We start from the raw sequence: 24,724 nt of genomic DNA, 5'->3' as shown, positions 1-24,724 counted from the left end.
CGGCCAACTCAATGAGGTGTGGACAATTCATTTCATTCCATTCATGGAGCTACATTTGTACACTATGATGAATCACAATGTCAGTTCAGAGCGAAATTTTACCATAAATTTCTAAGTTGGAATATAATTAATGTGCTGAGAATATGTCTTTGCTCATTGATGCAATTATCTTTCCTCTCCAACCCTTGTGACTGGCCACACGCAAGCCTAACAATGATGTCGCCAGCCACTTAACATGTTTGAGTTATATTTCATTATAAATTATGTAACATCCACGCTGACTATGGCCACATTTCTGCCCCCATGTAGAGCCACCACGCTCGATACTAAGTGTGGCTCTGTGCAGACAGCGGTCTTGAGGCTATGATGACAGACACAGGGAGAGGCACACAGAGACACGTACACAGGGTGCAGACATGGAGAGAGCGGCTCAGAGATAGATAAATGGAGAGACATCGCGACACGAACAACGAGAGATGCTGCGAGGCATAAAGACACAGTATTCTGCATTATGATGCACAGATAAAATAAACCCAGAGAAACAAGGGGAGAAACAGACGCTTCTAAGGAGCTAAATTAGGTAAGGTTTCTGTACACAAGCATGTTTGGCACATGTGGAAAGATGGCAATGCCCCGAAGGTTTGCTGGAGTGAGTTTTATTGGTATGTGGTTACTTATGCCATTTGTGGGTGTTCATGAATAGACTCACCCCCACCATAGGAATGTGGAATTCCCACCACTAACCCACAGCCATATCCGAGAGATGAGCATTGCCTCAATCCTCATGTGAACAAGAACTCACTTCGATATGCCAATTACAAAGACAACACTCACTAGTATTCAGGAAAGAACAAAAACATTGTGTTTCTTAGAAATGCATTTGCATTATTTTTCACCATAATACTCTAATACAGCTCCAGTTGGATATTGAGTTCAGTATGGCTGAGTGAAAATTTACATGAGCGTTGTAATGCTCTATATTATGTGATGAATGGAATGAAAATAAGTCCCGTTCTTTATAGCGCGGAATATTTTAAATGCAAAAATACAAGAGGAAGAAAATTAAATAACCAGCATAATGCATGGAAGTAAAAAAAAAAAATCTGTTTTAATTAAAAAGCCAGTCAAACTCCTTCCTCACTATGTTGAATTTAAATCTCTCATTAATGCAATTTAAGTTAATTCAATCCATATGACTGATCGTTTGAAAATGCTCCTGCAGTGCCCATTCTTTTTTATGGATGTACACATGATGAAGCCTTGTATAATGTACTTAGAGGATTTTAAAAGGTCCATTGTAACATAGCAGTGAAAGCCCGCTTCAATATTAAACATTGCCATTTTCCGAATACGGAAATAAATGCTGCACAGTCTTGTTAACAAGAATAATATGATCATAATTTAAATAAATAGCAGAGCCATGCTGTATCATGAGATCTAAATTAATACTACTGTATCCCAATACAGCGTCTCTAATACAGGAGTAATATTGATGCTATCTTTCCTCCAGACTCATACAGTCAGGTAGCTCAGTGATAGAGCCAGCGGCTTGCAATTTCAAGTCCTGGTTGGGGGTTGACTCGGCCCATCATCCCTCCATGGTCGATAAAATAAGTTCCTCTTTGTGGGGACGTCAACAGTGGTTGTCCTATGGAGAGACTTGACTCCTGTCAAAAGGAATGTGGAATTTCTACCACTAGATCAGGGCTGCAAATAGGCAAAGGATTCTGCCTCAAATCAATGCTTCTTTGAGCAGGAAACAACGTTAAACGGAGAGGCTTACACGTTTTCAGTACAAGTATTGAGTAATATTTTCATACCCAGTAGCTACTTGTTCTATAAAACGCTTCAACGTGTCCCACGACTGTCGGGCAATGGCGACGCATGCCTGTAATCCAGCAGTGCTGAGGTGAGGGTTGGCTGATCATGGTAATATTTTTCGATTTAAAGCTTTCGTGACTGCAGGGATTCATCTTCCTGGTTCTTTCGGTAAAGTCACGTAGAAGGGAAATAATAAAATAACTAAAATAAAACATCATTAAATAAATAGTTATGAAATAATAAAAATAAAACGTAATAAAATAAATAATACATAGCCTATGTTTTTCTTTTATTATTTCCCTTCTACGTGACTTTACCGAAAGAACCAAGAACATGGTAATATTGTGAAAGTCCCTTACCGTGATGTGCCATACCCTGGCTTGCCAGGACAATGCGGCCCAGAAAAGTGCAGACTGTCATCTGTCCCGTATATATGGGATAGTCTTTTGCCCCCATGCACGCATTGGTTTTCTCCACTCGCTCCGGTTTGCTCCCACGTGTTTAAACACTCATGGATTGGCTGAAAACATCTTAATATAAAGATGACTGCAGAGCTTTGGCAATTGTTGGCGCCTGCTCACTGCCTGGCTGCCTTCTGGCTTATCTGCGGTTCCTCGCGCCTCTGAGTCGCTCACTCACTCTCCACGAGGACGAACAATACTGTGCACGTTACAAGTTGAAATGATTATGTTTGCGGAATTAGCTGAACAACGATGGTATAGATTAACTGTTGTTTTAAATGCAGGCAATATCAAAGTATGCATATAAATGAGCGCGTATATATTGCTCCGTTTTATTTTCAGATGAAGTTGTACTCTAACATTCTTCACAGTTCAATAATCATAGCAAATATGTGCTTGATTGTTTGCAGGATTTTCTCATGGAGACTTTCATCATGTTTAAAGACCTGATTGGAAAGAATGTGTACCTTTCCGACTGGGTTATCATGCACATGATGCAGAACAGGTACTGTTCCAATATACATGTTTTAAGTAAACAACAATGTTTTAAGTAAACAAGATATATGCTAAATAGATTAGTCATGGCATTAGTGTCCAGCGTTTTGTACATTCAATTAACAACACCTTACATTGAGATATATCATCTGTGGGGGAAGCACTAGTGTAACGGTTCAAAGACTGCACTGTGAACCTGTTGCCGAAGTTTGATTCCCAGCCAGGGCTACTGGTCTTAGACATCCAACAGTGGATTTACATGTGGAATTACATGCCGTATTCTTATTAACATCTCATATTGCCATGTGAAGATTTCTGAAATGCCCCATCTTTCGCGGATTTTAATCAAATTCGAGCGAAGTGTTTATGCACATTGCCTTTTTCCATTACAACAGCAATTCATCAAGTACGGCTTATAATATGACAATATCATTGCCACTCATAATGTGCTGCCTGCTCAGTAACGTGTATCAAATCTATTCATTGACACATCCGCTATGCGCATAGGCTATTATAGCATTATAGGAAATGGTAACAGTTAAAGCACTCTAGGATAATGACAATTATTTCGTTCAAAAAAATATTTTTTTCGGAAATCCCCACCGTTATTAACTCGTCTGTTCGTGTAATTTTTTAAAAGAACAATTCCATAATCTTTGGATGATTACGTAAGGATACAATGGCACACGTTAAAATTATTTTTAAGCAATTGACACTCAACAAGGGATAGTGTTGAATGTCTGGGTGTTCATGAATGTGCCGATATGAGCAATACAAATGTGGCATTCGTGCACAGCTGTGTTAAGAAGCCACCGTGGTCGATGCCAGTTATAGAATAACAATAATGGGAGATGCACTTTAATAACATAACATTTTTTAAAGGGTGGAATTATTTTCATTGGTTTTCTCCACTCGCTCCGGTTTGCTCCCACGTGTTTAAACACTCATGGATTGGCTGAAAACATCTTAATATAAAGATGACTGCAGAGCTTTGGCAATTGTTGGCGCCTGCTCACTGCCTGGCTGCCTTCTAGCTTATCTGTTATAGAATAACAATAATGGGAGATGCACTTTAAAATAACATAACATTTTCTAAAGGGTGGAATTATTTTTAGGAAGCATTTAAGCATGTTCCTTTTGTTCTGTCTTTGTGACAATTTTGATGGATGTACATGGGGACCTATTCTTGGTTCTTTCGGTAAAGTCACGTAGAAACGTCGTGAGGACGGCTGCTTGCGTTGTGGCCGAAACGTCGTGAGAATTTAATCTTATTATGTTTGTTATTTTTATTATTTCATTATTTCCCTTCTACGTGACTTTACCGAAAGAACCAAGAATATGAATCCATGCAGTCACGAAAGCTTTAAAACGAAATGTATATGGTGACCATCGGATGTCTAGGATTCCCTGTGACTTGCGGTGACGCGTTATTCACACAGCTGGTGACGGTGGCTTGTAAGCTGTTAAAATGTTCCAATTCTCAAATGTTTTCTCTACTTCATTTCACGGCCATACCATGGTTTTAAGAATATATATTACAGCTCAGAAAATCTAAATAGAAACTCATTTATTTTTTTAGCACGCAACCGTCCTGGATAGATTAAGAAAAGTCACAGGGTAGCCTGTCTCTATCAGTATGCTGAAGCCTTTTCTTCCAGTGCAATATATTTTTGCCATTATATTACAGCGAACATTCATTTCTCAAGCCGAGAACATACGGATTAGCTTATATCTTCCGGTTTATGTAACGTGCAAGTGTGTGGTTTTGTCAGGTTTGTGTGTTGTACCCGCGAGCGTGTTATGAGCTGTATATTTACAGTGCAATAATGAAACAAAAAAATACACCCAAGCAACGGTCATTCATCACAAAGATGTTGCGTTGGTACAATTTGGGTCCAATACCCAAGCAGACAGAGACGATGCGGGTGATCCAACGGCTGAGTAAAAAGAAATAGCATCTTGGCTCATAACCGTGAAAGATTTAAACATTATTCTCCTCTTCCAAGTGCAGCCATGTGATGAATGTAAAAGACAAAAGGTTTTTGAGTGTCATATAGCGCAGAGATCTACTGAGCATCCCGGGACGCTGCTGCAACCCAAGTGCAGGTCCCAACGTCACGCTCACAATCTCCATCATCAATCCCTCATTGTCATGGCAGTATTTGATAGCGGTGCAATGTCAGATTGTTTTTCTGTTAATATTATCCTGAGTGCTTTTATGTGTGTCAGCATGGACCTCTGCTTTTATTTGTTTTCCCCAAGTGTTTTCAGATGCACCCCTCGTATTGTTAAGCTCACGGTTGGCTATTGGAAAAACACATCGAAATCGAGTCCCTTTTTTGGCTGTATTTTATTAATACTGCCAAAAAAGTCGTAAGTGAATTCCTGCTCAACGGACGTCGATGCGGTGCTCCTCCTCTTCCTCCCATTTACAGTCCCGAGCCAGTGGTGGAAATTCCACATTCCTACGGCGAGGGCAGTTCTATCAGACACCGAATCTATTATTGAGACTGGAGGAATCCGATGAGCTGTAAAGCTCTTTGTTCACAGATGACCAGTGGGGGCGGGTAAGCATGTTACAACAACAAACGATACAAAAGCACGATAGGAGCGTTTAAAGAGAGGGAAGGTAAATGGAAGTCACTACAAATTAAAAAAAAAATCCAACAAAAAATGATATATTTACAAATTGCATAAGTACATACATTCCTGTCGACTGTTCACTTCCCCATATATTGGTACTCATTCTAGTGACCCTGGAAGAATGATGGGCTGAGTCAAACCCCTAGCAGGATTGAACCTGCAACCTTCCAATTTCGAGACACTCTACTGCCAAGCCAGCAAATATAGTACATCATGACATTTTAAAAGGTCATAAGCATCCTATTAAAACTTCCGGTGAAAAATAAATCTGTTGGTAAATGTGTACTTTTGCGATGCGTAAAAAAAACCTCTGATTAAATTGCTAAATGCGTGCCTTGTCTCGAATTTTGACGAGGGTAGGGCTCGTTATGGTGTGCATATATTTGTGGCAATGCGATGACCTCAGGAGAGTAGAATGAGGGTGCAGCGAATGGCAGGAATACTATTAGAGGCATGCAAATGGCATTCAAGGAAGCAATTAATGCAATACACTTGTTAGGGCAATCGGGCCGTCTGGACCCTGGGAGGGCAAACTAAGGTGTATCACGAGCATCAGAGAAACCAATTAAAGCTGTGGTACAGATGTTTACATGGTCCGATCAAGCTGAACACGATGTCAAATCGCAAGTTTATCCATTGTGGTGAATGCAAATTGACAGGAAGGAGACGTGCTTTAATGACTGGACATCTGTTACAAAGAGCATCAAAGCTCATCGGATTTCTCCGGGATAAATACGGATTTAAATTTCGATTTAAAGCTGTCGTGACTGTAGGGATTCATCTTCTTGGTTCTTTCGGTGAAGTCACGTAGAATGGAAATAATAAAATAATAAAATTAAAACATAATATTTTATTTTTTATTAACCAAGAAGATAAATACGGATTCTTATTTTGATTACGTATTTCCGTAGCTGAATTGTCTGTTTGGATTAATGTCGTTACAAAGAACCGGCCTGTATTCATTCATTATCACTTTATTTTATTTTATAAACTCCCAGTTTGAAAATTGTATGCAGCACGACTGAACTATGACTCCGATCAGGAGATACATATTTTCATGTTTCTGCGTGTTGATAGAGTTCACCGAATGGCTATCATTGTACAGCATCGTTGCTGTTGGTTTGATTTTAATTAAACACAGCACCAGTGTGAGATCGAGAACAATTGAAAGAGAAACACCTGCCAATTATTCAAACAGCATGTTACTCAAAGCATTACAACATAATTAACAAACCCACATCCGTTGGAGGCAGTAGCATGTTCTTTTTTGGCTGGATTCATGGCAAGCTTGATAAAAAAAACGTGCAACGGTTGTGCACATTAATTTTGTGAGTGTCTTCTCTGATGCTAATGGTCGTCTCGCTCCGTCTGCTCAGTCTCTACCTCCTAGACCACTGGGGATCGTCTGTATTCATGACCTGTACCGGTAATTTCACCTTTGACCCCAAAGCACGTAGACCGCCTTTCACTGACATTCAAGGGATTAATGTATTATTATTATTTGTACATACTTGACGCAAATTTAAGCATGAATTAGACTAATTTTCATTAAGGTAGAAAATAAACGTTGAATTATTCAGACAGCTACTTTTAGACGTTATGGTTTCTTTTTGCGACGTAAACTGTTGCTCATTGCTTTCAAAACATATAAACCATCACATTTCCAGTATATGGGTGAATTTCAAAGATCAAAAACCTTGAGGTTATCTCCAACACCTTGACCTCCCACGTTACAGCTGAAAATATTCACACGAATTGTGTCTATGTTGAACTTACATCGCACCGTGCATAGCCAACCGTGCTCATCGAACGTGCGAAATAAAGCCACCGGGGATTGTGGATTTGAACCCACGGCCTCGTGGTTGTTGACAGCACAGCTGATGCTGATCCCACAGAGGCACAGGGCCGCGCTATCGTACCTAACGAACTTCAACCCGCAATATTCAGTGAACTTTTCACATCAATTCTAGATTTGAAGCTTTCGTGACTGCAAGGATTCATATTCTTATTAATTAATAAAAGTATTTTACTTTTATTTTACTTTTATTAATTTTAATTTTTTACCTACGTGACTTTAACGAAAAAACATTTTCACATCAATGTTTATTCGTGCCTCTGCTTTACATTCATGACATATGCTTGTATTACATGTTGTCGTGAGTAATTCATAGACACTATTTAGGAGGCAACAACGTTTATTCTACACTTTATGCAACACCGTTAAACACGGGGCTAAATACACCCAGTCTCACTCTTGTTGTGCATAGGACCACAATACACCTTTTTCTCTTGCATGTGGGATAATTACAATCGGGTCAGAGCAGCCAACGTGCTGCCTCACCCACGGTGTCGAAGACGTAGCACTTGGGTTCCATTTCACCTGCAGACAGCCCTGATTTACTGTCGGAGCTTCCCTTTTATCCTCGGCGTGGACTGGCTCCACCCTCGGCCGCGCCTACCTCTCGAATATTCCCGACAGTTCCAGGCTCCATCACACCTGTTCCCTCTCTGGCTCCGCCCTTAACCACGCCCCCTTCGGGAACGCTCCAGACGTTTCTCAGCTACTCTTCCTGTGTCCCCTCGTTCACCTTTCGCCCACATTCCTCACCCCGGCCCATGACGTGCTTAACCCATTACCGGGGTGACTCGTCCCCACATGCCCCCCCCCCTACCGCCAGCCGCCCCCACCACACTCCCCCAGTGACCGACTCTGTGGCGATTACCTGCGGCGCTGGCGGAGGCTGCTATCCCCTCCTCTGCCGGTGGGACTGATCTGGCTTCCTTCTGATAGCACCCACAACCATTCACCTAGCGACCCATTGTAGGGTACTGCACGATGTGTGTTAGCCTCTGTGCCCATTTCTATGGGACTTGGCGCTACACGCTGTAGTGATCCATTTAACATCACTACACCAGTGACGTGCGGTGAGGTCAATGGTTGGGGAGGCACTGGCTAGTGTCAGCCAGATTCACACACTGAGGGGGCGTGGCCTCACGGAGGGGGGGCGTGGTCTCACGGAGGGGGGGCGTGGCCTCACTAAGTGAGGCAGATGTGATAGCTGCCTCCCCTGGTGCTTTTTCATTGCAGTTTATATGACGAGACCAGCGAGCCTAAATATGTTTATACACATACTGTATGTGAAATAAGTTAGCTGGAGTATGGAAGGCGAGGACATGAAATGAAGGGGTCTACAAACATTACATTGGTGATATACTAAGATAGTAATAGGCACGCGCTGATTGCCAACGCTTCATCCAGTTACTGAGGGGTTGTGCAATCAGAGGGGAGGCTGAGCTCGTCGCTGCCTCACCTCTCGTCTCTTCCTGTATTTGCAGCAGAGCTCTGCAAATTTGGCGATTTTGACTATAGAAATGATTGGAATCATACAGAAATGACATTTATAACACAGATCAGTGGAAACATCTTATTATTTTTTATTTGATTATTCTTTTTTTGTACTTTTCGTAACAGCTATTATCATTGGAGTATGACAGGTGAGGCTCGCCTGCCTCCCCTGACCGCACGTCCCTGCACTACACATGCAATGGTCATCTAAACTGTATTACACTGAAATCTTGGGATTTGTATTATATGAATACGGATTTCTTTTAAAAAATAATTTTACATTCATGTCTCTTAACGTGATGGTCAACGTTCGCCGGAAGAAGAAATCCTTGTCGAGCTGGAGACAGAATTGAGAAAAATAACTGGGACACAGTTGGTATCAGTAAGGTTCGAATGAAAGGGGATGATTCCATACTTGTGAGAAGTGGCAGCTTTTTCTATCATAGAGGGGGAGGTGATGATGATTATAGAAGAGTGAGAGTTCTTAGTCTTTTCAGAAATCAGAGTTATCGGAATCAGTAGTACATTGGATAGATTTACCAAGCTAAACATGAAGTCTCTCAAACCTCTATAAGTTGAAGATGATTCAAACATATTCTCCACGAACACGTCTTCTGCATGCAGAAGCAGAAAATATCATGAATAAGTTGAACAAAAATGTAAGGAGTGCAACAGAGAAGCTTGGAGAGGTTCGTGCTTGGAATTACACTGAGAGACGGGAAGATGAACTCGTAGATTATAGACCATAAGATGAACCGCTAGGAAGAGTAAGTGGGATTATTCAGGGTAAATGGCTCCAACGGATTATGGCTGATGGTCGGAACTAACGGTGGAGTAGCATCTTCTTGGTTCTTTCGGTAAAGTCACGTAGAAGGGAAATAATACAATGATAAAAATAAAACATAATAAAATACAATTTCTCACGACGTTTCGGCCACAACACAAGCAGCCGTCCTCAGGTGAAGTAGCAGCCAAAGGAGTGGAAATACCCAAGAGAGATTACGACCGCCGTAAAGATGGAGCGATGAAATTGGCTCGTGTGGTCAAATCTCGATGGATTATTGCATTGCATGAGCATTTGAGGTGGTAATGGTTTTGTCTTCATCCAGAAGTGGATAGATTTTGGCTGCAGATCACAATGCCTCAATGTAATGTACTCTATAGTAAGTAAATTGTAATTGCTACTTAAGATTGTGATTTTTTTCAAATGTTTTGCAATTATTATTTCAACGAAAATTGTGAACTCCACGTAGTTTTTAGAGGCATCTATACATGTGCTCTGCATGATATGAATATTGTATTACAATTAAAAACAACAGATTGATTTGCCCTTACAATAAAAGTCAATGATGTGAAATATCAATATAAATGTAATTGGCATGCAAATTAGTATAGTCATAGCCGAAAAGCAATAAAATACAACTTTCACCCTCTGATTTTGGGGGTCCCACAATTATTATTTTAAAATTTTCGAGTTTTCTTTATCATTATATAAGCATGGAGTTGACTATATTTGCTCATAATTTCAGCGCTCTAGCCCGTCTCAAACATCTCGATAAATTAACTGCAGTCGCTCATTCACGAATGACTATTCGAGAGCGTATAGAGAACCTGAACATACTGTATGCGTACGTGTATATTGATTAAAGTAAACGTCTAATAATGCGCAGAGTACTACTGCATAGTACTCTCGCATTGCCGTACCACTATCTGGTTGTGTTTTCGGGTCGTGACAGCATGTCGTTCGGAATGATGGGCGATGCTTTAATTTCGCGTGCAGGGAGCTTCTCCCCGTACTGAATTCAACAAGGATGTGAATACATCTCGACTTAAAACTTCATGACTGCAGGAATTCATATTCTTTGGGTCTTTCGGTAAAGTCATGTAGATCGGTTCAAGGAAAAATATTTTTTGTTATTTTCTTTGAACCTATCTACGTGACTTTACCGAAAAGCCCCAAAGAAAATGTGAATACATTTCACCATTAAACTTTGGGGGACCACAGAGCAGCTGGCATGAGACATACTTTGTACTTGCGCACTCTCTTTTTTTGCAGGTGAATTCATAAAACAAAAACCTTGATGTTACAAGACTGAGAACACATATTTTTTTATGTCAATTAATTATCGTGGAAAAAACACACAGATATCTTTTGACATTCTTTGACAATGCATTTTCTACAATTTGTATAGTTCCAAATTAATCACCCACTCGTATATATCACCTTTATCCTTGTCCCTTAGCCTCTGCCACCACAAACCTTCCCATTTTCCACTTTTTAAGGGATGTTCTTTGAATCAGTGCTGACAGCAATTAGCTTTTCTTAGCCCTCTTGAGATTTATGATGCCTCAGTATATAATGTAGATAACATTTGCACGGACTTAATTTTTAAAATTAATTACATTTAAACATGTCACTAAGCAACCCGTGCTCAGGAAGAGTTTTTTTTTATGGGGTTTTACTTTTTTATTCAATTTGAGACCAACATTAATTAGGTCTTGGCAAATGTATAATCTTTCGATTTAAAGCTTTCGTGACTGCAGGGATTCATCTTCTTGGTTCTTTCGGTAAAGTCACGTAGAAGGGAAATAATAAAATAATAAGACCTCTTCTTCACCTGAGGACGGCTGCTTGCGTTGTGGACGAAACGTCGTGAGAATTAGTTTATTGTTTTATTATTTTATTATTTTATTATTTCCCTTCTACGTGACTTTACCGAAAAAACCAAGAAGATGAAATGTATAATCTGTTGATCGAAAATTATTTAAACATCTTTAAGCATACGCAAGAAATAAAATCAAGGGCACAAGATGTTGCATTTGACAGCTGCTGATATAAATCTTAGGCAATTGCATAAAATCACCACGTGCTGATTTGCTAGTACGTGGAGTTCTATATAAAATCTAAACCAATAACGCATGTCCATTTTAAAGTAAGCTTAGGCAGAATTATGGGTCTGATTGTCTTTTATGATACAGATCATACATAGGCAGATATGCAGTACAGCTAGGCGATTCCCACAAGAACATATTCAAATCCACCCTGGATGATTCCTGCAGGGACCGCAATTCTTGGGTGGTTTTCACGTGAGAATTATTTGAATGTGATTCTATCAGGGATAGCAGAGTTTCTGCCATGATGGCTGTGTGCAACAGCATGGAATTATACTCTTTGGTTCTTTCGGTAAAGTCATGTAGGTATAAAATAAAATAAATGACGACGTTTCGGGCGCAACGCAAGCGTACGTCATCAGGTGGGATTATTTTCCGATTTTATTGAACATCTAGCCTAGCTAAGCTTTGGCTAATCTTAGCTTAACATAAAGGTGCAGCCCTGAAATTGCTTACTCACACCATTTACGGTGGGTGGGTCTCCACCTGCGAGAGTTCAAGGAATCCTCTCTCCAAAGGGTGTTTTTGGCCTCCTCTTGTCCAGACGTCTTGGAAGAAGTGGGAAAACCCACACTTCACCCCATCACGCGTAACCTGTCGATCGACTAATTGCATTGTTTTTTGTTATAACTTTCTGACCCTCTCCTACTGGATAATTGTGAAAAAGAGCTTCATAGCTTATCGGATTGCTCCAGCATGAATGAGGATTCTGATTTATACTGTTGGATGGACGGAGGTGGAGGGATTTAAAAAACTTGCCTACTGTTTCAATCTTAATCACCAGTGAAATGCATCACCAATGCTTATGTAATACATTGTTCAATGGTGATTCTGGACACTGGAAGGTGCTGCAGAAAAAGAAAGACCACGATCTGACCGAATATCAGATTGTGGCCAGGATGGAAGCTGTCTTACTTTAAAAGATGGAGCGATGGACCGAGAGAAGCGGAAATACCTCTGCAAGGATATGTTGGCAAAGGAAATGTACATGCGATAATGGCCCAACAAAGCCAAAGGAGCTAGAAAGAGAAAGAATTTTGATTTAAGGCTAGGAATCATAAGATTGGCCCAGCTCTAAGAGGCATCACTGACGTGTCTTGTGTACACTCACAATGTTATAGTTCCAAATACATGCAGTACAAAGCAGAGAGGACAATTTAAATCAGGAGATTTATAGGTTGGGGAATTTGTGAGTGTGTATAACATAGTGAAAGTTACCATATGCACACACAATGCAAAGCAGCAGAAGCATACAAGAGTAACCTTTTTATGATCCTAACTTTTAATAATGTGACAAAATAGTTTACAGCTAATACATCACTCCTGGGGAATATTAATATGGGTGCTGTTGGATTATTAGGCCCAGACACATTTTGAATTAATAAAATATTGCTTTTTGTCAGTATCATATTATAACTGTAATGACTATCATAAAAATGGTTTCAAATCCACCCTGAGGGTGACTTTACAATGGCACATACACATAGTAAGTCTGCAAATTGTAATCATTTGTTGACATCTGAAATATGTCTGCAAATGATACGAAAAAAAAGAATACTCACATGTGCATATATATGTTTCAATTGTAAGGTCTTTGGTGTGCTGTTGCTTAGTAATTAGAAATTACAGAACTTAAATGTGTATTATATAACAGGTTAAATCTGTAGATGATTTATACAAAGAGCAACAGACTAGCATCAAAGTTTAGTCTACTTTATCTGAAAAGGCCAAATTGTTGTTTGGACTGCATTTTGCGAGTTTAGACATTTTCAAGAAGTGTGTTCATGTATAAGCCCAAGAGGTCCAGAAATGATTTTGGCAATGTTTTGTGAAATACAAAATTGCCCATTGAGCAATACATTGTTTTTCATTTACAATATTTTTGAGAAAAAAAAAACCCATCAATAATATTTGTTCTGTACAATCCAGATCCTCTGGGGAAATAACCTTGGTTCTGATGTAAGTACATTGCAAAGGAATCTATTTTGAATGCCCAACGACCTGAGGATATGAAATAAGTCAATTTCATAGTCAAGGACAACAACAACAAAAACAAGGAACGAGACGAGAGTTCACTTGCTTGGGATAGTCAGCCTGACGTAGGCCTCACCAAACAGACTTGAAATTGATCCCTGGCTGAAATACGGTCCAAATCAAACTGCCACAAGGCCACCATTTTTTTTGTATTCATAGAAATGTATATTTCTAAGCTTGTCTTTTTTCTTCATATATATAGTTTTTTTTTTATTCACAGTAGTTTATTATACTATAGGATTGCCATTAAAAAGGATCATTGTTCATGAATATTGAAAACGAAAGCAAGGCCCCGAGGTTAAAGCCTATATACAAGACTTCAATCAATACCCTTCAACAATGTTCACTTGTTAGCGTGCTTAAGGACCTAAATAAATGCAATACCGGCAGTCTTAATGCTTTATCATGCTTGAGGTTTTCCCAACTACATTTTTGAAAAAAGCACATCAGCAAACATTGCACTGTTAATGGTTCTCATGAGTGATGTTTCCTAAAAGCATAGAAAAATGAAAAACTTTTAGGGTTCCGGTTAATGATACATCATTGTGGCGTTGTTCCCAGTGGCGCGTGTGACATATGAGGTGGGCACAACATATTACTCATGATTATTTGAACACGCACACACATACTCTCAAGCCAGCTTGTTTTAAAACTGCAGATTTCCTGACGAGCAGTGTAGAACGAGAATTATTCCCATTTTAAATAAGTGTCCTCTTTTGATGCACAATCTATTCAATGACATTGACTTGGAGCTGCAATGAGCACTTTCTTATATTGTTGGCAACATTTAATTGGGTTACTACTACTATATAAAGATTATGTGTATAGCTGCATCATGAAAAACATTTATCCAAACCACTAATTTACATCAATCACAAAATGTCTATTTGATACATTACAGTACAAATGTGTAAGTGTTGTTTTGATTACTCATTCAATATGGATGTTATGGATGTATAGCATGCAGTCACGTTCAGTCAATACAATGATAAAACTGAAACCACTTATATCACATGATGTATATCGATGCAGCTGACAGATGTTTTCAATCAATTTAACATGATCATATTTAGGTGGCTTAATGGAGCTAATGGAGTCCCCACGTGAAATCGGGCTAGCACTGCTTGAGATCTGGAGTTCAAAAACGTGGTTGTCCAGCTGAGATAAATCCTAGGAAATGTAATGGTCTCATCGCAGTCAATATTCATAGCACACACACAACAAAACTGTAACCTTTGATCAAGAACACAATGAGGGCTTTTTTTTTTAATTAAAATTGCACAGGTCACACAAGCAACTTGCACACAAAACTGATTAAGGTGGAGGCTAGTGTCTGAAGAAACACCCTTAAAGGATATCAAATGCCAGTGGCATATGAAGTGTAGCGGTTTTGCTTTAGGGCAAGGATATTGCAACATGAAATTACTTCCCTTTAGCCTACATAATAACTTAATGTATAGCCTTTTGTCCACTGCTGGATGAATACCTCCCCATGCCGAGTTCGGTTCCAAGGAGTTATTTGACAATACTTCACCACGCTGATCATTATTGGTTGGTAAAATTGGATGCGGTGGGGGGGGTAGTCTCCAGGACCAGTTCATACATACATAGTTAGCCGTGGCTGGGAATGAACAGGCTCATAGAACAGTGCAGGAAACGCTGCACCCTTGCTTTGGTCGCTCGCCTAAATGCCAATGGAAAAATTTGGCGATATGTGATCTGCCTCGCCTAGTATGCAGGAGGTCATAGGTTCCATCCCAACCCTGGTGCCTGTATATTTTGAGTTGTTCTCCCCTTGGTCGTGGAGATTTTTCTCCGGTTCCTCTGGTTTTTGCCTCCACATTTAGAAACACACGCTTCGAGGATTTGGCTGCTGTTATAAATGTCCACATGATAAGCCAATTCGTTGAGGATTCATTTGTGTTCTTGGTTTTTTCGGTAAAGTCACGTAGAATGGAAATAATAAAATAATAAAAAGAAAACTAAAAAAGAATGTTTTATTTTTATTAAAGTCACGTAGAATGGAAATAATAAAATAATAAAAAGAAAACTAAAAAAGAATGTTTTATTTTTATTATTTTATTATTTCCATTCTACGTGACTTTACCGAAAGAACCAAGAAGATGAATCCCTGCAGTCACGAAAGCTTTACATCGAAAATAATATAAATAAATATTTAACTAAAATACTACATAATAAAATAATGTTTTATTTTTATTATTTTATTATTTCCATTCTACGTGACTTTACCGAAAGAACCAAGAAGATGAATCCCTGCAGTCACGAAAGCTTTAAATCGAAAAAGATTAATTTATGGTCAGGTTGCTTCTGATAAAGAGCTACAGTATATAGGTCAGTGGACCTTACCTGGTAAAATAAAAAAAATTGTTGAATATTTTAACATACACAAATACAGTACTACTCTTTTGCTATAGAGCTTCACCACGTTTACCTTTGTGTTGTTTCTCGTCCTTTCCAATGTCCTTGACCCTAGGGTGTTCTTGCGTGCCATTAACCAGTTTGCGGACATACTGAACAAATTGTTCTTGGACAGTGCCAACTTTGAGCTGCAGGTAAGTCTTTATTTCTTTTCTTTTTAAATGAGGTTGTTTCAACATCGAAAATACCAATTTCATAGCAGTTGAGTTGGATGTTTTCAGATTGTCACACCTCTACAGAAAAATACGAAACTAAATTTCTGTTAAATCTTGACTTAAAGTTTTCGTGACTGCAGGAATTCACACTCTTTGGGTCTTTCCGTAAAGTCACGTAGATCGAAATCACGACGTTTCGATCACAACACAAGCAATCATCCTCAGGTGAAAAAATATAACGATCGAAACGTCGTGATAATTTTATTATTTTTCTATCTACGTGGCTTTACCGAAATACCCAAAGAATATGAATTTCTACAGTCACGAAAGCTTTAAGTCTACTGGAAAGCCACCATCCATCCCAGATGAATTCCCTCATCAAAACTCTACACCATAGTGCTCGATGTATTTCCGACCATCATCACCCAGCCAGTGAACTGGAACACATACACCAAGCTCTCAAGATGAATGGATATTCAGACTACACAATCCGTAAAGCTATCACCACAACCGTTGGGAAAGGACCATGTGAGGACCCAATCAAAACCATCACCTTGACATACATAGAATCTGGAAATCGCGGGCTATACCACGAATACTATTGAACAATATTATCACGTATGATGCATTGTTATTTGTTTTCATCGCTACCTAGTTTTCTCTCCCAGCCTATATCAATTCCTAATCAACTGCCGTCCATTTGACCATTTATTTTTTCTATAGATGTAAAAATGTATATATTTGCGTTTGCTAAGTCTGATCAAACATTAATGAATTAATGTGGTTTTGTGTGTGCCGTCTGCCCAGGAATTAATTACATGTAACTTATCTTCACATATACCTACTTCACCCCTACTTTGTTAATGATCTATCTATAATTACATATTACCTGCAATTAAAATTCATACATTCAAGTCCCTGCCTAGATTTCAGAACGTATTACATATTCTCATGTATTTGATGCACATTCCATCTTTTTCCTTCACGTAAGTGCAGCACAAAGCAAACACACAGGCAGATATCTTGTTCCCAAAATCAAGACGAATATATACACATATATCCTCGGACTCAGTAAGCCCGAACCCACTAATTAAACACATTGTTTGGTGACATTGCATTGACAGTGGTGCACAAACACAAAATAACAACAAAAAAGACTTTCGTTTATGAGACTGCCATTAAAGTATCTAACAGGCTACGTTTTGGACAATGGACCTTCTTCATAACACACAGAGAGGCCAGAGAGCTAGTCAACCCACTGATTGATTGCTACTGTGATTATTGATCGTCACTATGATGAAAAAGTTTAGTTTGCCTCTCATCTATAAAAACAAAACCCTCAATCTTTCTCCTCACCCCGCTATGTTTGTCAGACTTCAGTTCAGCTTGAAATCATTTTGGCATCCCATACTTGGACCAGGGAGTAAAGAAAACCTTTCCTCCATCAACACAACCCGATTCTCATTTCTTTGAGAAAAAGAAAAATCAATGAGGGAAAAAAAGACGTAATGATTTCTGGATTTCCAAACATTTTCCCCTCAAAGTGTTGGTGATGAGTGTAGATTACATTCAATCAGTGTCCATTTAATCACTGCTTGGCATGCAGTGTTGCGGCGGAGATGATAAAATGTGTAGTCACATAAGGGAATATGCACCAGATTCAATCTACCATTTACATGTGGGGCATTCAAGTCCATTTTAATATGCATTGTTTGCCACAAATCTGGTCACGTCTGCTTCTTTTTTTAAACTGTTACTTGTTCCAATGAAATATTGTGTTTGCATAACTGAGGGAGACCAATCTGGTCCGCATTTTGTAAGCCGCCTAACTCAGGAGTAGGGCTGAAACAACAGAACCATATGTGGCTGGCAGTCTCTTCACTCACAGGTGACCAAATTGTACCAACTGTTGGTTTGGGATAAAACTGCAAATGAAATAAGGCAGCCAATCAGGATGACTTGGGTCATTTCCCCCACGAGGATGATCTTCTGTCGGTTTTTTGTTTAATTTGAATGGTTCAGAGCTTACTGTTAGTAGCTCAGCTTATTGGAGAGTATATTTAGTATACTGATGATACTATGTAGTTTATACTTTAGTTTTTTACGTGGTTGTTTAGTAACTGCAGCTACAAACTATTAACATTGCTTCCCTTTGTTAATGCTACCCCCATCCCCTCCCTTTGATGCTGCTAATCCTGCATAATGCACGGGCATAATATGACTTTGAAACCCCCCGCCCACCTCCTACGCATTTTCCATAAATATGCTAAATTCCTCTTGATATGCAAATTATTTTGTCAAGACGCTCTTCTTCCCCCCTCTAACCCAGCTTAAATTTACGTTCCAAGCTTGGTGGTGTTTCATTCTTCACCTGAGGACGGCTGCTTGTGTTGTGGCCGAAACGTCGTGAGAATGATTTTATTATGTTTTATTTTTATTATTTTATTACTTCCCTTCTACGTGACTTTACCGAAAGAACCAAGAAGAGGCCAAAGGCATTTACACTAAATCTTTAAACCATGGCTGACAGCAGAAGATGTTTGAACCCATAGTGGGATTTCCCTTCAACCCGCACTGACCTGCGTGGAGAAGTATGGTCAAACAACTTAAAAACGAATTAACGCTAAATTTCTGATTATACATATTTTGTAATATATGTGTAATCATTACACGTAAAATATATTCAAATACATGTCATCTATACCGATAATTTGTTATCTACGTTCCCTCACTTTCAATGCACTGTCAATTCCGATACCAGTTATTGCACTAAAGTGGTGAAATAGATTTTATCATAATACTCCTCTGGATATTTAATTCTGTTGCCTAAGCATGGAGTCTTAACAGAAGTCGATCTGATGTTGAAAATTGTGCAAACAATTGTAAATAAAAAGCATGGCGAGGTGCATGCTGGGAATTACACTTATAAACTGTGGCTTCCGGTTTCTGAATGAAAATATTATGAGGTCGTTCTCATTACACACAGAACGCTTGCCACAAATGAACCACAATGCTTTGCTGATCTCGTAAAGGAACATAAACCATCACGCAAACTCTGGTCATTCTCGCAGCGGCTTTTGGCTAGCCATCGAACAAACACGGTCACTGCATCGCGTGCTTTCACATGCACTTCTTCGGCCATTTGGAACGCTCTTTCTTCCCATCTTAGGAAGCCACTGGAGCTATGAACTTTGAAATCTAGATTGAAAACTCATTTCTTTAGAACTCCTCTTTGTGTTTAGTTTGTTATCCTTCCCCCACCCCTCAGATTAGCACGGTTGACTACATATGGTGTGATAGAAGTTCAACATACATACATACAAACAGAAAGAGAAATGTGGGCTAGAAAACACACACACACGTTTGATAAATACCATATTGAATAATCTTGATTTGAAGCTTTCGTGACTGCAGGAATCCATACTCTTTGGTTCTTTCGGAAAAGTCACGTAGGTAGATATAAAATAAAATAAATCACGACGTTTCGGGCGCAACACAAGCGTCCGTCATCAAGTGGGACAACCACAGCAGGAAACAACCACAGCAAGAAACAATTGTTTCGTGATTTATTTTATTTCAACCTACGTGACTTTACCGAAAGAACCAAAGAGTACCATATTGAATGTCAAGAAAAGTCAGCCCCCACTTGGGCAGGGCATGCCACTAAAATGCATGGCAGCAGGTTGTCGAGAATTACTATAGAGTGGCAGCCAGAGGAGAGGACAAACACGTGAGATGGATAAATGCATTTTATTCTTTCAGTATTATTTATAGAAAGTGTATTCGAATGTCACTGTTTTGTTCCTTTCTACATGCAATCGTAGTATGAACCAACATTTTAAAAGTAGTTTTCTAATATGTGGACAAGTTGTATAATGTTCGTACACTCTAGAAGGCATCAGCAATTTATGCGAAATAAATTATTTTGGCTCCAAACATCCCTGTAATAAGTCAAGTAGGCCTCGCAGTCATTCAACCCTTGAGGACAAAAGGGAAATTTAACAAAGAATGCAGATTGGTAATTTTATGCACAGAAATGTTTGATCACATCTTCCCTTGAATATTTCTAGATTTGAAGCTTTCGTGACTGCAATGATTCATATTCTTAGGTTTTTTCGGTAAAGTCACGTAGGTAAAAAACATTAAAAAGTAAAATAAAATAAAAATCACGACGTTTCGGAGGCAACACAAGCTTCCGTCTTCAGGTGGTACCGTCACAGCCACGACAGCTGTATCAAGTAAATGAGAGATTGCAGGAGTTACCACTGCGTTTATATAATGGTTGGAGAAGGTGGTGGGGCAAGGGCCGCATACTTATTATTAATATGGTAAGGTGAGGTTTGAGACTAAGAATAGACTGCATAACACTGCATAACAAAGGCTCAGCCTTTGTTATGCAGTCTATTCTTAGTCTCAAGCCTCACCTTACCATATTAATAATAAGTATGCGGCCCTTGCCCCACCACCTTCTCCAACCATTATATAAACGGAGTGGTAGCTCCTGCAATCTCTCATTTACTTGATACAGCTGTCGTGGCTGTGACGGTACCACCTGAAGACGGAAGCTTGTGTTGCCTTGAATATTGAATGTCTTTTAAATGGCAGGGTTCATATAGCATATTTTTATATTTTAAAAATATATTTTACTTCATTTGTTCAACTAGGTTTGAGCTCTTTGAGGTGACAATAACGTGCAGTAAAGGAATCCTAGGAGTGATGAATATTAAAACAAGGACATGGGTGATTGGTGGCGCAGTGCTCAGCGCATTGCGCTATGAACCTAGCATCTTGTATTTGATAACTGGCCACGGCTAATATCAATGACGAGGGATACTTGAACCAATCCTATGAATTCTCCCTGCACCAATCCGCTATCACCAGGACAGCGAAGTGTGATGAGAGGTTTTATTCGAGAAACGACTTTATAATTCTGTTATTGTTAATGACATGTGTTAGGAGCCAAAGGCACTTGTTTAAATTGAGTCCCTCAACAAAACTCTTCTAATATAGACACGGACACTGAACCTCTGCACCTGCAGAAGTACAGTATGACATTCAATAAAACGTGTTTCTCTGATGCAAGCAGCGCACGGTCATATATTGCCTAGGCAACAAGCAGATGGCTTCAGTGGAGCTTTAGCCTCATGACCATGCATGTTCCTAAGATGAAGTCAGATATATTCGCTTGGGTTACTTTCTAAGCCACACAAGAACCGACGTTCCATCGACCAACATCATCATCTGCGTGCAAGCGGACTAAGGAATAGAAACAAAATACTTTCACGAAAGTAATTTTCATGCCCATGTCAGTCATCGTCATCATCTGCCATAATCTCTCTGCTTCTGCACGAAGGCCTTCCCTGACCGTCGCCCTCTCTCACGGTCCCACGGTGCCACAACGCCATCGAGCTCCTGCGCACGAGCTGATTTTATCGCTCAATTTCAACGGTGTAATGGGCCTCTTTGGCGTGTCCTCCTCCTTTGGGTGTCACTCCGGAGCCAGTCACACACAGTGTTGTTGTTAATAATTGTGCTGCTCAACAGTCAAAAGCCTCAAGTCAGCTACACTCCGTGCAGCACTAAAGATTGATGACACTTTTCAGCAGTGTCAGACTGTGGGTATAAAGGGTCTCTGTCTGCCACGATAGAAATTGATGCAAGCACTTATAGCATCCATGCAGCACCAATGATTCGAGATCAGATGCATCTTGCTTACGCCCTTTCTAAAACTAATCTTCATTTACCATTAGCTTGCAGTTTTTTAAAAGTATTTTTTAAAAGAAATTTGCACAAATGTTCATGTTTCTTCCACATTACTTTCTATAATTAAAAAAAGTAGGACCGAATGCATTATGTGGGTCCGAAGTATGTATAGGTTTTATTAAAGACTCGCTCATGAGAAACAAAAATGCGGCACGCCGTTTGATGCAAACGTGTGCCTATACACACGTGGTGTATTTTAAATAACACTCGATAACACGGGCTGCTCTGCGTAGCATATTTTTAAAAAAATCATTCCAGGAAGAAGAAGAAATGTTTAAACGAATTTGTGGTCCCAGCTGTGTGCAATTTAGTCGAGACATGGCTCCGGTGTTCGACAATAAAGCGGGCGACAGAAAGTAGAATTGTAAGGGCAACTCATTTGTCATTAAACAGACCCCAGAGAGCCTTAAATAAGGAGCTATATTGATGGGATGGCTCTTGGCCCGTGGAATTTGGACAGCACCTCGGCTCTGAAGCGGTGTCTACCCTTTCCAGCAGACAGAACCGGAATAAGCGGGTGGTCCTCTTCTACTCCCAGTCGGGGCCAAGTGTGGATGAGCACACATCCCAAGCTGACATTTTTATTGAACACAAGCCGGAGCTCACTTGAAATGAGCTCTGCCTTGCTCGTGATGTGTTTGTTATTTGTATGTTTGTTTTGTTATGGGGGTATTTTTTTTATAGCGCTAAACTTTTTATTGTTAACAAAAAAAAATCTCACTCATCACCAAGTTATTTGAAGAGAGTTCAGATGATGCCTGCATACAGTTTGGATGGTTGCAATTACCCCCTCGTATTTGGTGTAAATAATGAGTCATAGACTTGAAATGTAAAATGCATCATTTTAATATAGCTCTTTTTTATTTTTGTGTATTTTATTTATGTGTGACACATGTGGACTTTTAACATTGTTCTGCAACATATTTTAGGCAAATTTTAAATTATATTCAAATAAATAAAAGTATACTATCATAATAATTGTATAGCCCTTTTCAATACACTATTGGATGAAGGCCTTCCCAAGCCTTCCATTAATGTTGGTCCTTTGCATTTCACCACACTGCTCAGTGAAGGTTGGTGAAGTGGTTGGGGGAGCTGCATGCAGGACCAGTTGTAATATCATTCCATCATTATCTATAAGCACGAATTGAACTCAGGTGGCCTGGTTAAAATGCAGTGCACTAACCACTATGCTACCGCTCCACAGATATGCGGATAACTCATTCCATTCACATTGCTTTACAAATACCCCTCATTTGAACTGCTATGGCTCAGCATACAAAGGGCATTATTCAATAACTTAAAGCTTTCACCTGTCAGTCAGAAATGCTCCCAAATGAGAAAGCAGATATCCATCTTGAAAATTGATGTATCTTATAAAAAAAAAACTCTGAAAACCATAGTGACAGAGCTTACCGGCTATGGATTTTATATTGAGTTATATGTGTAAAACAGAACCATAACCATTAACATAAAAAGGTCTGGTAAATATTACCTGCAAAAAGTCAATATAATGTAATTGAATTAATGAATTACTTGACCATCGTGCATCAACAAATGCATTACACCTGATAAATTCTCGTAATGGCTGCCTCCAGCAATATTTTTGCGCAAGCTCCACAGAGACGCAGCGGAGAGACATCCATTATGAAGATAAATGGGCCCGTGGATTCCGTCCGACATTCCAAATGAGACAATTCCAGAGGCCAAGGCGACAGCTAATCTACAGTCGATGCAACTTCCTGCAGGCCTTGGATCATTATTTACATGCAGACACTTCTACCTAGACACAGGGCCCCTTAGACACCGTAAAAAAACATATACAATAATAATAATATTACTTCCATTTTATACAGCATCATTTATGCTAATAGCATCCTATAATGCTCTACATGAATTGTATACCAGGACCAAATCCCATGTACAGCCACTATCAATCTAATGAAAACCCGACTACCAAGCAAAATCTAAAATGAATAAACAAATTAAGAAATGGGACAAAAACAAAGCTCACAAACAGCAAAAAAGTTATCGCAGCAAAGAAATTAGTCCATCATAAACGTTTATGTTCTATATGATGTACTATATGACTACAATACTGGTGTACTATGTATGCACACCCAGTATCTTGTAGCAGTTTCCTAATAAAATACCGTATTTTATTTCAGGGGTTAACAATTAAGTGATGGCACTCTGTCATTAAGCAATCAAATGTTATGCTGTGACCATGGATGCCACTGAGATAAAACATTAGCTGCCAATAAACCCACATGTAGTCTACTTACACAATTACATCACGTAAATGTGTTTTGCTCAGCATTGTAAAAATGGGGCACAAAGAAGGCACAGCTTTTTGAAAGGTGCTAGCCAAATATGCCTCTGATGCGCACAGTATTTTAAAATTAATAAACGTGGAAAATAAATAACGAGAGCTATAACCAGACTACGCATAACTTTTTCCATGTATACTCTTTGGTTCTTTCGGTAAAGTCATGTAGGTATGAAATAAAATAAATCACGACGTTTCGATCGCAACACAAGCGGTCGTCCTCAGGTGGAAAAAATATAATCCAGCAGTGGAACTGCAGTGGAACTGCTGGATTATATTTTTTCCAACCGCTTGTGTTGCGATTGAAACGTCGTGATTTATTTTAATTTTTACCTATGTGACTTTA

The 24,724-nt window shown here is 39.3% G+C and overlaps 1 protein-coding gene across 2 annotated transcripts in view; it reads left to right on the top strand.

The window, feature by feature from the left end:
• The window catches only part of LOC144717603 (dedicator of cytokinesis protein 1-like), a 214,263-nt gene that overhangs the window by 117,931 nt on the left and 71,608 nt on the right, over window positions 1-24,724 (top strand). For both annotated transcript variants that reach the window (XM_078593098.1, XM_078593097.1), the window contains exons 30-31: window positions 2,693-2,787; window positions 16,187-16,265. In XM_078593098.1, the coding sequence (XP_078449224.1) occupies window positions 2,693-2,787; window positions 16,187-16,265 (174 nt within the window). The remainder of the gene's footprint in view (window positions 1-2,692; window positions 2,788-16,186; window positions 16,266-24,724) is intronic.

This window comes from Lampetra planeri, chromosome 4 (assembly GCF_965212315.1).
Source record: "Lampetra planeri chromosome 4, kcLamPlan1.2.h2, whole genome shotgun sequence".
Classification (NCBI taxonomy): Eukaryota; Metazoa; Chordata; class Hyperoartia; order Petromyzontiformes; family Petromyzontidae; genus Lampetra; species Lampetra planeri.
The sequence above is the reverse complement of the archived record's forward strand: the minus strand, read 5'-3'. Positions and strand labels throughout refer to the sequence as shown.